This window comes from Cygnus atratus, chromosome 10, assembly GCF_013377495.2.
Source record: "Cygnus atratus isolate AKBS03 ecotype Queensland, Australia chromosome 10, CAtr_DNAZoo_HiC_assembly, whole genome shotgun sequence".
NCBI lineage: Eukaryota > Metazoa > Chordata > Aves > Anseriformes > Anatidae > Cygnus > Cygnus atratus.
The window spans coordinates 10,238,437-10,257,438 of NC_066371.1; the positions used below are offsets into that span (position 1 = coordinate 10,238,437).

At 46.7% G+C, this 19,002-nt stretch overlaps 1 protein-coding gene across 1 annotated transcript in view; it reads left to right on the forward strand.

The window, feature by feature from the left end:
* GRIP2 (glutamate receptor interacting protein 2) overlaps positions 1 to 19,002 on the forward strand; it is a 77,904-nt gene that overhangs the window by 19,559 nt on the left and 39,343 nt on the right. Inside the window, exons 2-9 of the mRNA XM_035546630.1 lie at positions 1,883 to 1,963; positions 4,716 to 4,851; positions 5,654 to 5,799; positions 8,589 to 8,675; positions 8,974 to 9,049; positions 9,513 to 9,658; positions 16,231 to 16,378; positions 17,026 to 17,195. Coding sequence (XP_035402523.1) covers positions 1,883 to 1,963; positions 4,716 to 4,851; positions 5,654 to 5,799; positions 8,589 to 8,675; positions 8,974 to 9,049; positions 9,513 to 9,658; positions 16,231 to 16,378; positions 17,026 to 17,195 — 990 coding nt within the window. The remainder of the gene's footprint in view (positions 1 to 1,882; positions 1,964 to 4,715; positions 4,852 to 5,653; positions 5,800 to 8,588; positions 8,676 to 8,973; positions 9,050 to 9,512; positions 9,659 to 16,230; positions 16,379 to 17,025; positions 17,196 to 19,002) is intronic.

The window sequence follows — 19,002 nt, forward strand, 5'->3', positions numbered from 1 at the left end:
GAGTCATTAAGCCCAGATTAACCTTGTCCCTGACTTCCACGTCACCCGAAAGGCCATTGCCATTACAATGCAAATTTAATTTTCAGGCTTTCTGCTCCTAGCGTTGATGCCAGGCTGTACCAGCACCCATCTGAAGTCTGTGCCTTGACTCGGCGCTTGCTGTAATAGCCAAGCCATAGCTGCTGATTTTGCTGTCAGCATTGAGTCATGCTGAGAGATCTTCATGGTCAGGGCAGTGTTGTTTTATCCTCCTTTTGAAAGGCAGAGCCTTGTTCTTCCCCTGTTTTGCAGAGGTCCTGGAACCTTGGGTACCAAGGTTCAATGTTCTTTGGACTTGGCACTGCTTGCTGATGGTCTAGTGCCAAGTGCTAGTTCTTGCTTTATTAGAAATCTTCAGTTTAATGGTGGTGGAAAAGCCTTCAAACTGACACGGGAGAAAAATCTAAGGTCTGAACATCCATGTTATCCCTCTGTGGGCTGCTAAACTTGGGTTGAAAAACCGACGGGTGCTTATTTTTCAGCTTAAGCTTTTTATGCTTAAAAGTCCAGGTTTGGGTCAGCCAAAACATTTCACTGAGTTTTGTCAACTTGTGAAGTTACTTCAGCTGGGGTGTCAAGAATTAAAATTGAAATATATATGTGTGTTTTGCCGTTTTGGAAACTACCTTATATGGAAACATGTTTCATTTTGTCTTTTAAAAATGCTCAAGCCCTTGAGTAAACTCCATCTCTTGGTGTTTAAACGTAACCCACATGATTCAGTTTACACCATCATTTTTCTGTTTGTGGGGAAAGTGGGCTGCCAGCAAACTGAACGTCAGTTTTGCTTGCTCTGTGGACAGACCACTGAACAGAAGCTGTTATTCCCCTTGTACACAGCGAGACAAAAACTCCTCTGTAACTGAAATACGAGTTACTGGAGGGCTGTGGACAGGAGCATGTGGCTGGGTTTTTCGGTAATCTGTATTTAAGCTGTCATGGACAACTTCTAAACCTTCACGGCAACTGGAGAATTGGGAAGGGCAATCCAGGAATGCGGGCACTGAGAACGGGAGTTATTTGATACTGCATAGTTACTGGAAATTATTGCTTGACAAAGCCCCAGCTTTTTAGGAAATGCCAGAAAAACAGACATTTTAGATATATGCCAATTAAATGTGTGGAAACATGCTCTCTTCTCTGCAGATACCCTCTCTGCAATATAGGTGTCTTCCAATAGGAGAATACAGAGATATTTAAATACTTTACATTTAAATTTCAAATTATGCCACACAGTTGCATATTTTCTCCTCCACACTATTTTCTCCTCCTCCTTCTTTTTTTTTTTTTTAAAGTCTCTTAAGAGAAGGTGCTCTCTGTACTGTACAGAGGCTGGAACAGCAGCAGGAAAATGTGACTTTGAAATAATGGGATCTATAAGAATAGGCAATTTCGTTCAAGTATAGTGATTTAGTGCCCTGTTAGTGTCCAGATGTATAACTCCATTTCCAGAGACCATAAGTTTCTTCACAAGCATAATGACAGGCTTAAAACTTGTGAGACTAATGCCACGGCTCTCTCTGTCCTCAGCTGTTCCACATAATTACAGGAGCAAGGAAATTTCGTTCTCTCCTAACGGATTAGCTCCCAGAGGAATAAATCAGATAATGTTATTGCACCACTGCTGTCTTGTTTCTTTCCCTCCATCCCTAAAAGGCTGGATAGCCCCTGTGACGCAGCGAGAAGCCGGGGCTGGCAGTGATTTTTCTCACCCACAGTCTGTGATGGGGTCCTGATCCTAATTCCAGTGTCAACAAGGACAAACTTTTTGAAATGCTGTGGTTTTGCTGTTGTTCGTTGCTTTTGACACTAATTTCAGTTTCTGTGTTTGCTCTGCCCTCAGATGATGGCCCTTACTCGAAGGGGAGCAAGGACTCCGGTGGGATGGATGCAGCCCTGGTCTCCAGGAGGCAAAGCATCCCAGGTAAAGGAGGGGACCCACTCCTCCAACACTTCGGGGCATGCATTACACTTTACCTGGCTTTACCCCAAAAGAGTAACCCCCCCATTTTGGTGTATCTAACAGCAAGGCTTTTGCTGGAGGGCAGAAATGGATGGCAGTAGCCAGTCTCAGTGGGTGGTATGGTCCTGGTGCAACTGTTGGTCCAGTGTGGAGCCATTAATGGTTGTCACAGTGAGCTGGGGGAGGATCGGTTCCTGCCCTCAGCTGACACCTGCAAAGAGGAAAATAATGGCAAAGGAGAGAGGGAAGAAGTGCTGCCACATCAGGCTTGCAGGGCAGGGGGAGTCCGGCAGCTCATCTCCTTCCTAAAAAAGCACGGGGCTTGATTTTGTCTTCTGACCATTAATAACCCAGATTTGGTTTTGTGTGTTGCAGAGCCTGGGGAGGGAGCAGGGCCCTTCTGTCGTTTGAACATCAAACTCTAGGCGTAATTGCCAATAGAAGAAATCCAAGATTACTCCCATATGGTACTTAAAGGCCATGTCTTGAAGGACCAGATCCAGCTTAACCAGCTCACTTTCACATCTTGTGTGTGTCTCTGATAGCAGCAGTAGATTTATGGAGGCTTTGGCTGATGTCCCTTATTGTTTACCTTGATAGATTGATCTCAGGAACCTGCCTTTTTCCAGAGCAGTGGTTTCTCCTTGAACCCACAACAATGGGTAATTGCACTCTGGGAGTTCTCATTTTAAACACTTTTCAAGGATCAAAATTAAACCCCATTGAAGAGCTAATAATCTCCCCTCGCGGCACCATCTGTGTTGATCAGTCACGTCTGTAGCTGAGAGGAAATTTACAGGATAGTGCCGGATGGCGTTCCTTCCAGCATGGTGGGGAGCCCCCACAAAGTTTCTGGCAACCCCTGGGATCCTGGGCTGGTGAGTGGAGAACTAAGTTACTGAGTTGGCAAGGGGTCAAAGCTGTTTGAGCTTAAAGAGCAGGAGCATTATGGACCTGTTGTTTTGCAACAAGCTGCCGTTACCACGTTAAATAGGGACCCAGCAGTGCCTGAATGCCTTCCAGACTGGTGCTAGATTGCAAAGAGGTTCTTCACTCGTGTTAATCAAGTGCACGGGTTGTTCTTGGAAGTACTTCACAAAACAGGTAGTGCATGGCAGGACGTGGTGAGGTGCAATTTCTCGAGTCACGATGGCATTACACAAGGAGCAATGTGCTAATGATGAGGCATTGTGGTGCCAAGCGACACGTTTTCTCCCCGTGGAAGAGGACAGAGAAGGGAAGCCCTGCACGAGCACAGATCTGCTGTGTCAGTGTGTTATTTAAGACAACCTGCCTTGCTCTGGAAATCATAGCATGCAGGAGGTTTCAAATGTTTCCTCTCGAAGCATAGCACCTCCTTTAAGCCTTGTGGGGCTTGCTGTGTGAATGTTCTCATGGGTCATTTGCAGCGTGGGTTTTGTTCCACAGCCATGGCACTGCTTTTGTCCACTTGCTGCCAGTGCCCATCACCGCCTCCTCCTGCATGGCTTTGGAGAAGGTTGCCCTGTGTGAGGGAGGCTGGTTTTCTCCTGTAAAACAGGGAGGGTTTTCAGTACCCAGAGAGAGCGGAGGTGGATGGATCATGTTGTAGACAAATTCTATAAAAGCTTCTTAGAGGAGGCTCTGGCAAGGGATGAAAGTCATCTCGTTTGTCCCGGGGCTAGTCGTCCTCTGAGCAGAGTGCGAGTGCCGTCGTGTGGATTAACACGGAGCTGCCTTCCGCCAAGTCAGCAGAGCTCTTGGTCTCTCCTTGGGCTGCTGCTGGCTTCCCTCCTCCACGTCAAATCCAAAAGTCCAAATAGTTTAGGGACACTGCTTTTGTAAAGCCCAGAGGTGCGCTGTAATGGGACCAAAGCTGGCATCACGTCAGGCTTGATTCATAGGTGTTAGACAAGCAAGAGTGTCGTGTTGGACTAAAGGAAGGTAAAACATATGCTGCCTGCAGCAAATAGAGGAGTGCTGCTGGTGCAGCAGGCACCCTAAACCTGACCCTGCCCATACGTACTGGGGCTTGTGGTTCATGTGAAACCAGTTACGTTTGTGTGTGTCTCATGGCTTCAATGGCAGATGGACATGCGGTGGTTAGTATGGAAAAAGTTTGACACGGACCAGATGCAGATCGTGCAGACACTGCTGTGAATGAGCGAAGTTTGTGCCTCCTGCTCCTTCCCCTGCTGACGGCAGGATCCCACCCCTCCCCACGTTATGCTCTTTACCTCCCGACTGCATTGACATCTCAGGATGTTTTTTAAATCACAGTATTTAAGATCCACCCTATTCTGTCCATCCAGGCAGCTGCTGCAGGTCCACAGCATCCTCCTGCCTGGGAACTGTGACTGCCATGCAGCCCTCCAAACACCCACCCCGGTCCATATAAAACATAGCTCCTGAGGTAATCTCCCTGGGGCTCTGCCCGGCTCCCAGCACCCGGGAAACACGATATTTTCATCTTCTCACAAGCTCTCACTCCCCTGCCTTGCCCTGCTTGGTGTTGCCTGCCAGACCCGCATGAAATGCTTTCCCACCACTCCTGTGGGTCTGCCAGACACACTTCTCTTTCACAATTCCAATTAAAAGAAAAGTTTTCTCTTCCTGCTAACAGTATAAATCATGGCAGGTCTGCTCTCCCACCACCTGTAGGAAAAGGCTCTCCTTGGGTCTGGGAGGAATGTGCCTTCCACTGAAGGGTTTGCCTTTATTCCTGATCTTTCAGAAGAGTTCAGAGGGGTCACCATCGTGGAGCTGATCAAGAAGGAAGGAAGCACCCTTGGGTTAACCATTTCGGGTGGCACGGACAAAGATGGAAAGCCAAGGGTCTCCAATCTGAGGCCGGGAGGACTGGCAGCAAGGTGAGAAACGGAGATGGGGCACAGGGAGCATGGGAAAGCTGGAGGGGAGTAGTTGCATGTTCTACCTCCTGAACGAATATGGTTATAATTAAAATAATTGGCACCCGGCTTCTTTTTTTTTTTTTCATGTGTCTCAGAACGCGAAGTTGTTGCTTCAGTAAGTCGAATGTCTTCTATTTTGAGTTATTTCCCATGCTCTGTGCAATTATGCTCTGAAATTTTGTGTAGGGATATTTGGGATTCTGTGAAATTAGGCAGCCTTGTCAGGAGAGCTGCATGGTACAATACATCTTGATCAAGCCAAGTGGTTTAATATTGTATCTGTTCTGAATACTGAGTGTGTAAGTAACATTACTGGCTCAGAAAAGGAACGGGAGAAGAAAGGCTCCAAGAAGCAGATAAAGGGAAAGGGTAAATGAACAATTTTGTAGAAAACAGGCAAAAGGCAAGATGTTTTCTTTTCTCCTGTTGGATTTTTATTTCAGACAGCTCCTGGTATGCTTCTCTTTGACTGATTGCTCTATGCGAACGGGAATTGAGCAACAAAAAGAGAGGTTGTGAACTCATATACAGCGATTGTTACTGGATGTACAGATCTGAACGCTTGCCAGTGGGAAAGAGATGGCTTCGATTTTAGCATTTCTCTCTGAGAGCAGGCACATGCAGTCAGACAGTTAAGATCAGCCCAACGCTGGGGGCTTGTTCACAAAATCTTGCAGTTACCAAAGGTTCACCAGGCATGCTCAGCCTAAGCGTAACAGAGGCTGTGTCCTACCACTGCTTTCTCTTTCCTTTTTCGCAGAAGTGACCAGCTGAACGTCGGGGATTACATCAAGTCGGTGAACGGCATTAACCTGACCAAGCTGCGGCACGACGAGATCATCAGCCTGCTGAAAAACGTGGGCGAAAGGGTAGTGCTAGAAGTAGAGTATGAGCTGCCGCCAGCCGGTGGGTGCCTCTGATGATGCTGCTCTCTTTTCTTGGCCACGTTTTGTCCCGGGGTGCAGATGGGCTTGCTCGTGCTTGAGCCATCGTGGCGAGGGCAATGTCCGGGGGCACTGTGATGTTCTGCCTTCATCTGCTCGCGGTGGATGTTGCAGAGCTGCATGCGGTCAGAGCAGAGTGCTTTTTCCAGCACAGTGGGTGCCCGTTCATGCACACCGGCAGGAGATGGCTGATTAGATCTGTCTTGCCTCCGAGTGACTTGGTAGCACAGGCCAATCTGCCTCCTGATGCTACTTCAGCGTGTTTTTCTTTTTCCCTTTTGGAGCGTGGCTATGGGAGATTTTATTCAGTTTTAAGCATATATTGCCAGCTCCTCTTTTCTGAACTGCAGCAAGTGCATTTACTCCTCAAGATGCTTTGAAATATTAGGTGTTTTCAGAAGGGAAGCTGAAGCAATCTGCCTTCGAGCTAAGGGGCCCCTGGCAGAGGCCGGCAGGTGCAGATCTCATAAACAGGGCTTGTGTCCTGTTGTGGGAGACTGTGCTTTTGCACTGGTTTCTTTGGTCTGATTGTAACAAATACCTCAGTACAGTTTTTCATCACGGTCATCATTGTGAAAATGATCTCCCTGGTTATTACTCACTCAGTTACTCAGAGGGTCAGTCAGAGAATGACTGGGCAGAAGAAATAGAAAAACTAAAAATAAAAAAGGAAAAAGCACAACTAATGAAATCCAAACGTTTTACCCCAGCTAGCAACCCATCTTAAACTTCATAGCTTTGCCGTAGCTGCTGCCTTTACATGAAAGATACTGAATATGTAGATGACCATATAAAGCCCTAAGAAGTAAAAAACAAATCTGAATTATCTGAATCTCTGTTCTTCATCCCCCTCTGTTTTGCTGGAAATGTTAGTTAGCTTTCGCATACAGCCCTGATAAAAATAAATAAATAAATAATCCAAACCACAGAACCCTATGGTTCAGTTTTTCCATGTAGAGATGGCAACTCTTAATAACCTTTTTGCTTAGCTGTGAGGCTGGCTATTAGGAATCTGATAAGCTGTCCTTAGCAGCTAAGGAGCAGTGCCAATACCGCATGGCTCAATCAATAGCAGCGACGCAAAATGTCTCCATTTCTGAATGAGCAGGAAGAGCACACTGAAATAGTGACTTCTCTCAGATGAGATTATTGATGTTGTTTATGACTAATCCAAACAAAGAAGCACTGTGAAATACAGGGACTTGTCCATTACTGCCTTGCTCCAGTTCATTGTTGGTTGCTCGCGTGCTTTTATCTGTGCTGAGGGTTTGCTCTTGCTGCGTGCACTCGCCTCTTTCTCTCCCCAGGCAAAAAGCAGAAGGATAGTGCAATTCAATAGCTTGCGCTTGTGGCTTTCAATTTTTCTCCCCAGTTTGTAATTTCCTGGTTTGGAGAGATCTTGCAAGTCTAAGTCTAGTTTTCAGGCCACTGTGTCAGATCATCTCTTTCATGAATAAAGCGAGCCCTGCATTAATACCAGCTTAGGTTACCCTGCTCCCACTGCTCTTACCAAAGGCTGCTGCAGAACTTCATGCTTGGTTGCTTAGGACAGAAATCGGACGGTTTCCTAACTCATTCGTGGATGCGTTATGCTCTTTTCTTGGTATGTATCACCCGTCTGCCGAGAGCCTTCCTGCGTCCCAAGCTTTTCCCTCTTGAAGTATTTCTAGGCTGCATCCCTGTCAGCAGCCTGTGCAGGAGCAAAGCAGCTGTGCGGGGAACTGGTTTGGGGCTTTATTTGGCCTTGTCCCCAGGGCTGCCTGCCTGCGAGGGGGTACCGTGCCTCAGCTGTGCATCTTCTGGGTTAGTTTAACCCTAACTGGGGCAGGTTGCAAGCCCTCGGGAAGCTTGGCAGTGAGAACCAGTGTGGTTCATGAGGACAGAGGGGAAAGTGGTTTCCAAAACCCCTCCTGAGCCAAATGGAGAGGCTGGCATGGATGTGCTCAGGGTGCCTTTGGCTCCAGCTTGCCAGGCTGAAGTCAAGCTCCTGGTCTTTTCTCTGGTTTGAAGATAAGGAATTGATCTTTTTGGAGCAGACTAGGCTAAAATGCCATGCACCATTCTGAATGGAGAAGACTGGGAAATTGTCTCATATTCACAGCAGTACTTCAATAAATCATTAAATAACAGGGGACGGCAAGAGATAGCAACAGTTTTCTTTCTTTTTCTCTTTACTTTTGTACATTAAACAGTACTGTGTATTTAACATAACATTACTGAATTGCCCCTAGGATCAGTTTAAAGGATTCACTTAATCTTTTTTTAAAGTCAAAATGTGGGAGGAAAGGGAAAAAAACCTCAACCTTTTGTGCTGAGGATTTGGGATTTTCATTTTCTTTAAGGTCAGCCAGTGGTTGTCCTTACACTGCTGCTGCTGCTGCTCTTTTTTTTTTTTTTTTTTTTAAATAAGTTTCCATCTGCAGCAGAAGCTTCTGGCTTTTCAGTAATACTGAACACATTAAAGCTGGTTGATAAATGAGAGGGTTCTACTCGAATGTCAGAGTATTATCCAAGACAAATTTGAGGTGAGATGTACAATGCTGAACTGGTCCAGTCATCCCAAAACATGGTGGTTGGCTCTAGTGAAGGTTCATGTGTCTGGCTCATACTTTTTTTGCCTCCAAACAGGCATAATACAATATGGAGATAGGGGCTGGACTTTTGTTTTAATGCTGTTATTTGTTATTACTTTGTAGAGTGGCATGGAAAAGACTTGTCTGGGGATAACCAAGCTTTCCTCTCTTCCTTCAGTGCCGGAGAGCAGTGCTGGCATTATTCCCAAGACCATCGAGGTGTCCCTCTACAAGGAAGGCAACAGCTTTGGCTTTGTGCTAAGAGGTTAGTGGCTTCTTCGGTGAGAACTGATTTGGGGACAAGCACTGGCAGAGGTGACATGGGAAGCAGGAAGAGAAAAGAAAGATAGTGGATGTCATAAGCCTCGGATGAGAAACAAAAGTGTGCCCTGGAGAGCATCCCATGCAGCCTTCAAGGACTGCCGGCTGCCTAATCTAGGGCACTCTTTGCATTGCTTTCAAGCTGTGTCAGCTGTTATGTGATAAATGTCTCTACTTTTGCAGCACTCTAATTCAGACTTCGAAACCTCCAATGACTGACGGCTTTCCCGGTTTGCTTACAGGGGGAGCCCATGAAGACTGGCACAAGTCCAGACCGCTGGTGCTCACTTATGTGAGGCCAGGTGGCCCAGCAGACAGGTAATGCTCCTCCAGTATCTGCTTTCACAAGACAGACTGGCAGCTTTCACCACATTTTTGGACATGTGTCCTTCTTGTCCTCCTTGCTGGTGTCACCCCGAGGCCTCTCTTGGTGGTGCTGTGGTGCTACAGAGGTGGTGTGGGGTCTGTAGTGTGCAGGCAGATTGGAACTGGTGTTCATAGGATGACCTATGAATGGAAACACCAGAAACTCCTCTTCCAGAGGCAGCCACCTAATTAACCCTGTGCAGATGAAGAGCTGATGCTATATTCGAAAGCAGGAGGCAGCCTATCTATTCTCAGGCTGCTGATTTAATGTGATGGGCCTGACTATAAATAACCCAAGCTATTGTCCCAGGGAATGTTCTACTCTTACAGGATCAAAGTAATTGACTTTATATATAAATACATACACATATATAAATATATAAATGCAAAAAAAGTAACTTTTGTGTTCCTACAGGGAAGGGTCCTTGAAAATTGGGGACAGGCTGCTGAGCGTTGATGGGATTCCTCTGCACAGCATGACCCATGCTGACGCCCTCAATATCCTGCGGCAGTGCAGCCAGGAGGCACTCTTCCAGATAGAGTATGATGTGACCATCATGGGTAAGTCCAAAATGGCTGGGGTGGCATTTTCTCTGACAGCCTGGAAAGTATGCGAGACCGGGGGCAGCAACTGGGATACTTGGTTTCAGAGCAAAAGTTGCTGAGCACTGTGCTGCCAGCGTGGGCGTAGGGGATAGAGTTCAAAGGCGGCTTAGTTGAAGGTATTTGAAATGTCCTTATCCAGTGACATGTCTCGATGGGAGTGTTGACTGATTTTAGAAGGGGAAAAAGAGGAATTTCTAATGTAGACAAAGAGGACATAGGAGAAGTCAGAGTTGAAGGGGGTTGGAATGTTGGTACTCTGCCAGCATTGCACATACCAATATTAAATGTGTGCACGGCAATGAGCTGCAAGCAGGCATTGACTTGAAGTGGCAGTGGCTTTGGTTCTGAATGTTGACCCTGTTTAATTCTAGAGCTATTCCTTTTCTTAGAACTTTCAGTTCAGATCTGCTTCTGAAATAAACGAGGAGTGTCCAACTGATTGACCCCAAAGAAGACAGAACTTACTGGAGGGCAGAGGATGGGTATTTCTAAAAATGATCTACACAGTAGATACCAAGTTTGAGTGGTTTTTTTTTTTTCCTTTCCATTTGATTTTCAGTTTCAAGCTCAGGGAAAGGATTTATTATTAGCTACTGTAAAGTCATTTTGAGCTGCCTTTGTGACACACAGCTGTTACTGCAGGGAGTGTTGTTAATGAGTTTAAGGTTACTACAGAGTCTGAAGCTGGGCTGGCTCTGGAAGCTCATTGAGCTGTGCGTTTGATTTTGATGTTGCGTATATGTCTCCAGAGGGGCTTCTGCTTGTACAGGAGCCACAAGCTGGACTAGTTTGGAGTCTCTTCTGCAAATCTTGCAAACCAGTCCAGCACGTCTGAGCCTGGGATCCAGTGAGAAATAGGAGTCAGATCAGGTTATTTTCTGATTACCAGTGAGGAAGGAAATCAGAAGGATCTGTAGCTGAGAGAGTTTAATGCCACCCCACTGCCAAGCAAACAGAGCTGAGAACACCAGAACTTGTTCCAGGCAACGTGCAAGAGGGTTGCTCCAGAATAAGCGAACTCCTTCTGCAACCCCTGAGGACTTTCTGCTTCCTTCTGTCTCCTTCCTGCAAACTACCCTTCCGTTCAGTACAAAATCCACAAGCATGGTCATAGTGAGCTGTGTCCCCTGGGGAGGGAGGCTGCCGGGAGCTGGGCAGCTGTGTGTCACACAGACACGCACCCCGCTGGGACAGCTGGAAGGAAAACCTCAGGGCTCTGCAGTTACCTGCCTGCTGCCTGGCTCCTGTCATGTTACAGGAGCAGCTGCTCTTTAGATGTTGGCTGGCATTCAAGAAAAAGAGGAAACTCTTAAAATTACAGGAAACAGAAACTACCCAAACCCTGTTTTCTACCTTTTTTAAAGATTTTGATTGTGGTAGCTCCGCAGAGGTCAATAAGGGCTGTCCTGCCCGGCATGCGGGACAGGCAGAGCTGGGGAGGGATTTTGCTCAGAGCTTTCCAGTCTGAACAGAAGCAAACGTTTAGTGGTGTGTGGGAAATGGACTTTGGGGGTTTTCTTGTTTGTATGGTGTCCTGCTGCAAATGTCGCAGAAAGTTGACTGTTTTAGATCCTGACTTGGAGCAAAAAATAGTCATGAAAGTGTTCAGTGTTTCTTCTTGAGAAACTCTCCCACCTGAAGCTGAAAACAAGCAACGTCAGGTTCTGTGCAGTGCTTCTCCCTCTTGTGTTGCTATACAGTGGGCCATGACTACGTACATCCCAAGAAGGTATAAAACCAGCCCCTCTTTAGTTAATTTCTTCATAGACTGCTTCTCCCCATCCCCATAAAGGGGATGCTTTCTTTAAAGGCAAGATGATGCAGAACATGTAGCTTAAAACAATCTCTGCAGACAGTTTTGCCAAGGCAACTGCTAATAACTGCAGCAGGATGAGTGCATCATCCCCAAATCACAAATATTACAGACATTCTCTTTAGCAACCAAGGGAAGATGATGAGAGAAGGGAAAAGCAGGTGCTGGAAGCAGTGTGGGGACACGAGTAGCCTGAAGGGAGCACCACATTTAGCTGAACAGATGAACAAGATGTGCTAGCTGTGGTGGGTGCAGCATGTGCCTGGGACCTGAGTGTTGAGGAGAGCTGAGGGAAAACGGTACCTGGTTCTGTGCATGGTAAGAGAGGCTGTGAGGATGCTGGGGACCTGCAGTTAAATGAGATGGAGAGACCACACGGTAAAACAGATCCTCTGCCCAGGGAGTGACAACCAAGCCCTTAGTCGTACTAATGGTTTTTTGGCATCCCTCCCTCACCTAGCCCACCGCCTCCCAAGGTGTGCTCTGTGATTTGGGGAGAAAAGTAACAGCTCTGCTGGAACTCTTTTAAAACATGCTGCTGGGGTGAGGCTTTCCACTTGGCAGCCATGTTCCCATTTTGAAAACTAGCTCTTGCTGAAGGGGCTTGGGGAGCATGTGGCCACGCCATTTGCTTGATTCATTAAAAGAGCTGGGGATGCCACCAGTGTAGTGGTGTGGGCTGACCCTCGAGGAGGGAAAGTTGTTTTGCTACATCTGTCCTTGGTGAGAGACCAAGGCTGCTGCGGGGGAGCGTTGTTGAATCATGGCATTCCCCAGCCAGCAGTGCAGTTTTCCAGCCCAAATTGTGTGCTGAGGATGAGCTGCGTGGAGCTCTCGGTGTGAGGGCTGCGGCAGCTGCTTGCCACCACCGCCAAGCATCCCCTGGCTGCTGGCTTCCACCAGGGAGGCCAGTGTAGGATGGGGCTGCAGCAGGCTTTCAGTCAAATTGGCTGAGATTTCTCAAGGCCACTGAAGGAATTAAATTAATCTTCCATTTCCATTTAAAAGGAGCGCAAACTGGGCACGCACCTCCCTTGGGCATGGGGAAAGTCTCTGCCTTTTGCTGATGCCAGATAAACATTGCAATAAACAGATGCTTTCCTGTGGCGACGCTCTATCTTGTGGGCCTTTAAAAAAGGGTAAAATTAACACACACAAAAAATCCAACAAATAAACTGATCAGCCAGAAACGGGTGGCATTTGAATAGTTACTCTAAATAAGCTGTGTGTGCCGTGACACAAGGCACTGGGCTACAAGCCGTGAGGGTTGAGTCATGGAGGGGGAAGCTCTCTGCTAGAGATTATGAATGAGCAGAGATTTGCTGGGTCCTCTCCTCCCTCTCTTTAAGTATTTCCTTAAAAATAAGCTTTTGAGAGAATGATCACTAGGAAAACAGCTGCCAACCCCCAGTGTTTAACCGGTGGGGAAACCAGCTCTCCTGTACCTTCAGCACCGGGGTGTCTGATTGCCTGGAGCAGGCTCTGCCTCCCGTGTATCCACCATGAGATGGATGAGTACTCCTCAAGTGTAGGGTGTGAGCAGGTTTTGCACAGCCCTTTGTGTCCTCCTGGGACCTGGGGTCAGCCAAGTGGACAGGGCAATGGGATTTGCTGTACTTGAGCAAGTTTTGATCGGCTTTCCTCTTTCTGTTTTGTTGGAAAGGGTTAGGGCTGATTAGGTCTGCAGTGAGTGACACGGTGGCTACTGAATTTGCCCCTGAGCGTTTTGAAACGGGTGGAGTTTGGGTTTAGAAGGAAAGATGCAGGCAGGATTTGGGGTCAGATGTTAGCTGGGCTTCTGGGACTGACTTTGGGCCAGAGCTGCTGATACTGAATTTTAACAGGGTGCTATCCAATTTATTTACCCTATTCATTTAATCAGCGCCACCTAAAAGGAAGGTGTCTTTGAAAAGGTGGAGGACAAGGGTTTATTTGATTACTAAAACATTTTTTTTCTGAAGGTGGATGAAGATAGTGTTCGTGCTTTCACCTCAGTGTCAGGAGATGTAGTGTCTTTATCCAACAAAGGGGAATTGCAGTGAGATCCCTTTCTGTTTCCTATTGAACAAGCTTTCTGGCTATCCACTAAAAAAGCATCTTTTGGGACAAGTTGTGCCTCAGTTTCCCAATCTGTAAAACAGCACAAATCATGGCTTGCCAAACCCTTCTGTGACAGTGAGCACGGACATGCAGAACAGCATACGTGTATGTTTTGTCTTCTGTTCCTTGGTAACAAAGCCCTAGAGAAATGATGCGAGCTGCTGTGTCCGCATTCAGCTCAGTGTTGCTGGCCTCAGTGATGACTGTTTTACACTGGTGTGACATTTGGCCCTTGGTATGCGCTGAGCACGTGTGAGCTGAACACCTCATCAGTGCTGAGCCTCCAAAGAACTGTTCAGACCCTTGGCTTGGGAGAAGGGATCTTGCTTTAGTAAGGTGAGATGTGCTCTGAAACTCAGGAGAGCTGCAGGTGCCTTTTCCATGAATGCACGGGGAGGTTGCAGATGTGCCTGGTGGAGCAGGCACGCCTCGTGGTGCCAAAGCAGCAATGGGATTGCCTCCCTGCAGGAAGGTTGCTGCCTGGCCTGCCCTGTCCTCTCAGCATTTCTTTTCAAATTGGCTTGGATTTAATAGCCCCGTGTTAATCATGCCTCACAAATATTGCTAAATTGCAGACTCCTGACCTTTGATTTGAGCCAAATCTTTCCCTGGAATAATTAATAGAGGCTTGGCTGGTATTTCTTCAACAAATGCCTCTATAAAATGTATTTGGAACAATCCTTGTCTGTGCCACTGGAGATGGGAGTTAAAGGGGCAGCAGGGTGGCCGTGCTGCACAGGGGCAGGAAGGACTGTGGGCTGAAGGACTGACTGTGATTTCCTGGAGTGTTACTGAAAGCTGGGTCCTGGCATGGCAGAAGGTGCCTGTGGCCCTTTCCTCTCGCCACTGTGCTGAGACTTTTCTGGGAAACACTTGGCAAAGCCGAGAAGCTTGGACACTGGTGAAACCGAGAGGAGCAGGTGTTTTTCTTGCAAAGAAACAGAGATCTAACATCCCAGCAAGCTGTTTCCGTGGCCATTTTTACTATCTCCTTCCCTTTGGCTAGAGGAATATATGCATGTGAGTAAATCCCTTTTTGGAAGATGTGTGCTGGACACTCATGGGCTGCGAAACCATTGTATAGCTGATGCTGTTGGAGAAGATCCGTCGTCCCTTGGTGCTTACTTTGCTAATGAAGCTGAAGTGCACCTTCCACAGGCTTTACCTGGGTGCTCTGTGCTCCTTGGATTGAGCTGGGGCTGTGCTTTTTGCCAGGGCCTGCAGGTCTCTCCGATGGTCCTTTTCAGCAGAGAATAAACAGTGTTTTATTTGAAGCCTTGCATAATCTTAAACGTGGCTTGGTCCTGCTCCTTCCTTCCCCAGGAAAAAGGGTGCTGTGAGTAGATCAGTGCCTGAACATCCCCTGGCTGATCCCTACACAAGGGAAAAATCTGTCTCCAGGGTCTTAGCATCTTGACAAATCTCATGAAAGACCTTCCTGCAGCTTAGCTCCCAAGATCTGCATCAATGTTCCCATTTATCAAAGAACAAGAATGGGCCATGCATCAAATATTGGAGCTGAGTAGCATCAGCATTTTTAGTGGAGTATAGCTTTGGAAGAGGAAAGCCTCACCATGAATAATTAAGGGCTGAGGAGGCATCAAGCTCTCCGAGGGCTCTGCCAGCCTTTCCTTTGAAGCAGATGCTAACAGGTGCAGTTTCGTAGGAGTTTCAGAGTCTCACTTACAGCATGCATTAAGCTTATTGCAGAAATGAATTGTTTAAACATGAGCTACCCCTGTATTGTCTGATGGGGGAGAGAAGGCTTTTGTAAGCATGCGGGTAGGAAGCTCTGAGTCTCTGTTCCCAGAGCCACACTAGTGGAACTGAAACAAGCAGCTGCAGCGATATTCCTGAGCTGATGCTGGAGTTGCTGGCTTGTGCTGGTGGTCAGCAGCATGCAAGACTTCTGGATACCTCAGAAAGCATAATCATATTTCTCTGTGCCTTTTTTTGGTTTGTTTGGGAAGAACCTTAAACAGTGAAGTCCTGATTTTTTTTGTGCTTTTCTTTTACGTTGATATGACTGGTGCACAGACTTTGCGCATTCTCTTGTTATTTAACCCAAAAAAGAGCAGCAGGAGAGTTGTTTCCATGTGTGAATTGTTGTAATATCATAGAATCACAGAACTGTAGAATGGTTTTGGTTGGAAGGGACCCCAAAGATCATCTAATTCCAACCACCCTACCATGGGCAGGGACACCTTCCACCAGACCAGGTTGCTTAAAGCCCCATCCAACCTGGCCTTAAACACTTCCAGGGATGGGGCATCCACAGCTTCTCTGGTGCCTCACCACCCTCATAGTAAAGAATTTTTTCCTAATACCTAATCCAAATCTGCCCTTGTAGTTTAAAACCATTACTCCTTGTCCTATCACTACACTCCCTGACAAAGAGTCCCTCCCCAGCTTTCCTGTGGGTCCTCTTTAGGTACTGGGAGGATTTCTTTGTTAACTAGATGTGATGCAGAGTTTTTGGGGTATAGGATGTCCCAACTACAGATGTGCTGATGCTCACATCAGGTCAGCGCAATTGGCCAATCTCTTGTCTGCTTCTGCATTTAGTACAAGAAAAGTCTGTAGAGGTGTCTTGAGATACTCTCTTGTTTTGCAGATACAGTAGCAAATGCTTCGGGTCCTCTACTGGTTGAAATAGCAAAGACTCCAGGATCTACTCTAGGAATCACACTGACGACAACCACGCATCGGAACAAGCAGGTCATTGTCATTGATAAGATCAAGCCGGCCAGTGTGGTGGACAGGTAAAGATCTGAACTGGCTGCTCCACTTCTCCTTTTCCTTTCTCCACTGCTTTCTTGTCATCTTGTTAGTTATATACCATTCTTCTCTGCCTCTCCTTGAATTGGCCATGCCCACATGTTCTTACCACTAAGCATGCTAAAAATATCTGACCTAACACCAGTGGACACTCCTCACTGGGAACGAATGTAATTCAGTGCATGTGAAAGCTGAGCTCTGTTCTAAAAACCTTGGGTCTGAGTGCCCTGGAGCTGTGGAATGGCAGGCACCTCTTGTGGAAATTTCTGGCTGGAGCCTTTTCCTGATGTACAAGTCAGCTTGTCACCCTAGTAGTCACATCGCTGAACTGCTGGCTGGTAGGACCCACCCCACCACTGGGTGAACACCCAGCCATCCGGAGTGGCTATGACTGTGCACTAGTAAAAACTTGAAAGATCTTTCCCAGAACACCAGCAGCTAGACTTGAACCATCTAAGTTGATGTTTTTGTCAACGCTTAAACCTAATGTTCAAGTTGAAAGTCAAAAATGAGATATGGAAAGAAACAATTTGAAGCAAAACAGCTGGATTTTGTATGTTTCTGCTTCCAGCCATAAGGACATGGATTTTGGCCGTGTGTATAATTACCTCTCTTGCTGTTTCCTTTGCAGATGTGGCGCATTGCATGTTGGTGACCATATTCTCTCCATTGATGGCACGAGCACAGAGCACTGCTCCTTATTAGAGGCAACTCAGCTTTTAGCTGCCACTTCAGAAAATGTCAAGTTGGAGATACTACCTGTTCACCAAAGCAGGCTGCCTTTGAAGCCTCCAGAAACAGGTATGTCCTCTCGGCAAACATTGTTGGTTGCCCTCGAAACTCATTTGAAGTCCCTGCTGTGGTTCTCACTGCTTTTGGATGCTCACAACAGACACCAAAGAGAGACATCTGGGAAGGAAAAAATGGTGTTTTGATGAAATGCATGTGATTAGATGACGTTCTTCAAGGATGTGAATAGGAAAAAAAAAGATACCATCTGTGCTTGTATGGGAAAATTGGAGTTGGGAATCCCAAGGTTTTGCAGTGCTGCTGCTTTCTTAGTACTTTGGATAAGAGACTTTAATGGAGAGGGAGTAAGACAACTTTGGTCCTGGCAAATGTATTTCTAAGCTCAGCTTTCATCGGCCGGAGCCTGGTAAGGTTTTGTAAAGAATGTGTCAGTAGCTAGGCAGGGTTCCGCTGGACTTCTGTAGGAAATAAAGCTGAAGCACAAGTGTTCATTTTCTGGCCCAGCCTGTTTGAATGGCAGCTGTGTCTGAGCAGCCAGGGGCACAGTGGAGGCATCCAGAGTGGCTGCTGCTTTTTTTCTCTCTCCAAAGAAGTACTAGAAAAAAAATCCTGCTCATCAAACCGTAAATACCTGTAAATTTCAAATGTTAGGAATTTGTCCTGTGAGCATCCTTATTGCCCACCTTTAGTTTCTTCTTCATGTGAGACGCTGAGTCAGGCTCTCATATACGTGTATTTGTGAAATCAGCCTCACTGTAAGATTTGTTGCAACTGCTGCCTGCAGTTTAGTTACAGTCTACATTGGGCCTCTAGTAACTCGGCTGGTTCAGCTGGTTCAGTACCGGCCCCTTTTGCAACCATTTTGAGTCACTTCTCTCTCAGGAACGTGCGTTTTAATAATGTTGGTGCACAGGAGCCCCAGGCCCAATTCGTTTTTCTGTTCTCTTCTAGGGAGGTTTGGTGAAAGAAGAAATTATCTGTGTTGTCTTCTTTAACGTGATGCAGTGAAACATAAACTCTAATAACACCTCCATGTCTAGAAATAAATCTCTTACACGTCCAGTCCAATTTGTGCAGAATTAAAGCCATTTAACAAAGGGGACAGATGACTTGACCTTTGTGCCCAAGAAAAAATGGAAAGCTATAATCTTTTTTCAATGGCTGTTAAAATGAACTATTCTCCTTCTTCCATTAGTGCCCTGGTCCTAATCTCCTTTCAGAATATATGCATTCAGCAGCAGCTCAGGAGGAGGAAGATCTGTGGAAGGACAGATCTGTGTGCTCAGGGCATTTTTACCCATATCTCTACGCATAAGACCAGTTTGCTGTGGCAGAAATTCAGCAGGCAAACTTGAGAGAATAATTGCAACACACCAGTATGAATAAATAAGGGGTTTAATGATTGTCCCCACTTTTTGTTAAACTCTTAACACATGAGGGGTAAACGGAAAGGATGCTGTTCATCGACATGGCTGTTAGGAGGCAGAGGTGAGCGGCAGTCCTTGGGCTTAAACCTTCACCAGTGCCGATGGGGATGGGAAAGGGAGGTGGTGGGGACAGGAAAGAGAGTGCTTAGGTCAAGAGGAGCAGCTCATGAAGCAGTGCTCTTCAGGGGTGTAACCAGCCACAGCATCGTGCAGCCCATGGTGGGGAGCCAAGGAACCGCACCAAAGCTGATGATCTGCATTAGGACCTGGGAGAGACTCTACCTTCTGCTCCAGGAACTGAAAGGCAACTCCACAGGCTGCTTTTTCTGAGTTAAGGGAAACAAATGAGGGCAGTAAGGAAAAACGGGCCATGCAAAAGCAAACTGTCATGATTGGCAGGAAAGTGAAGCCCAGAGAAAGCAGCTGAGGAG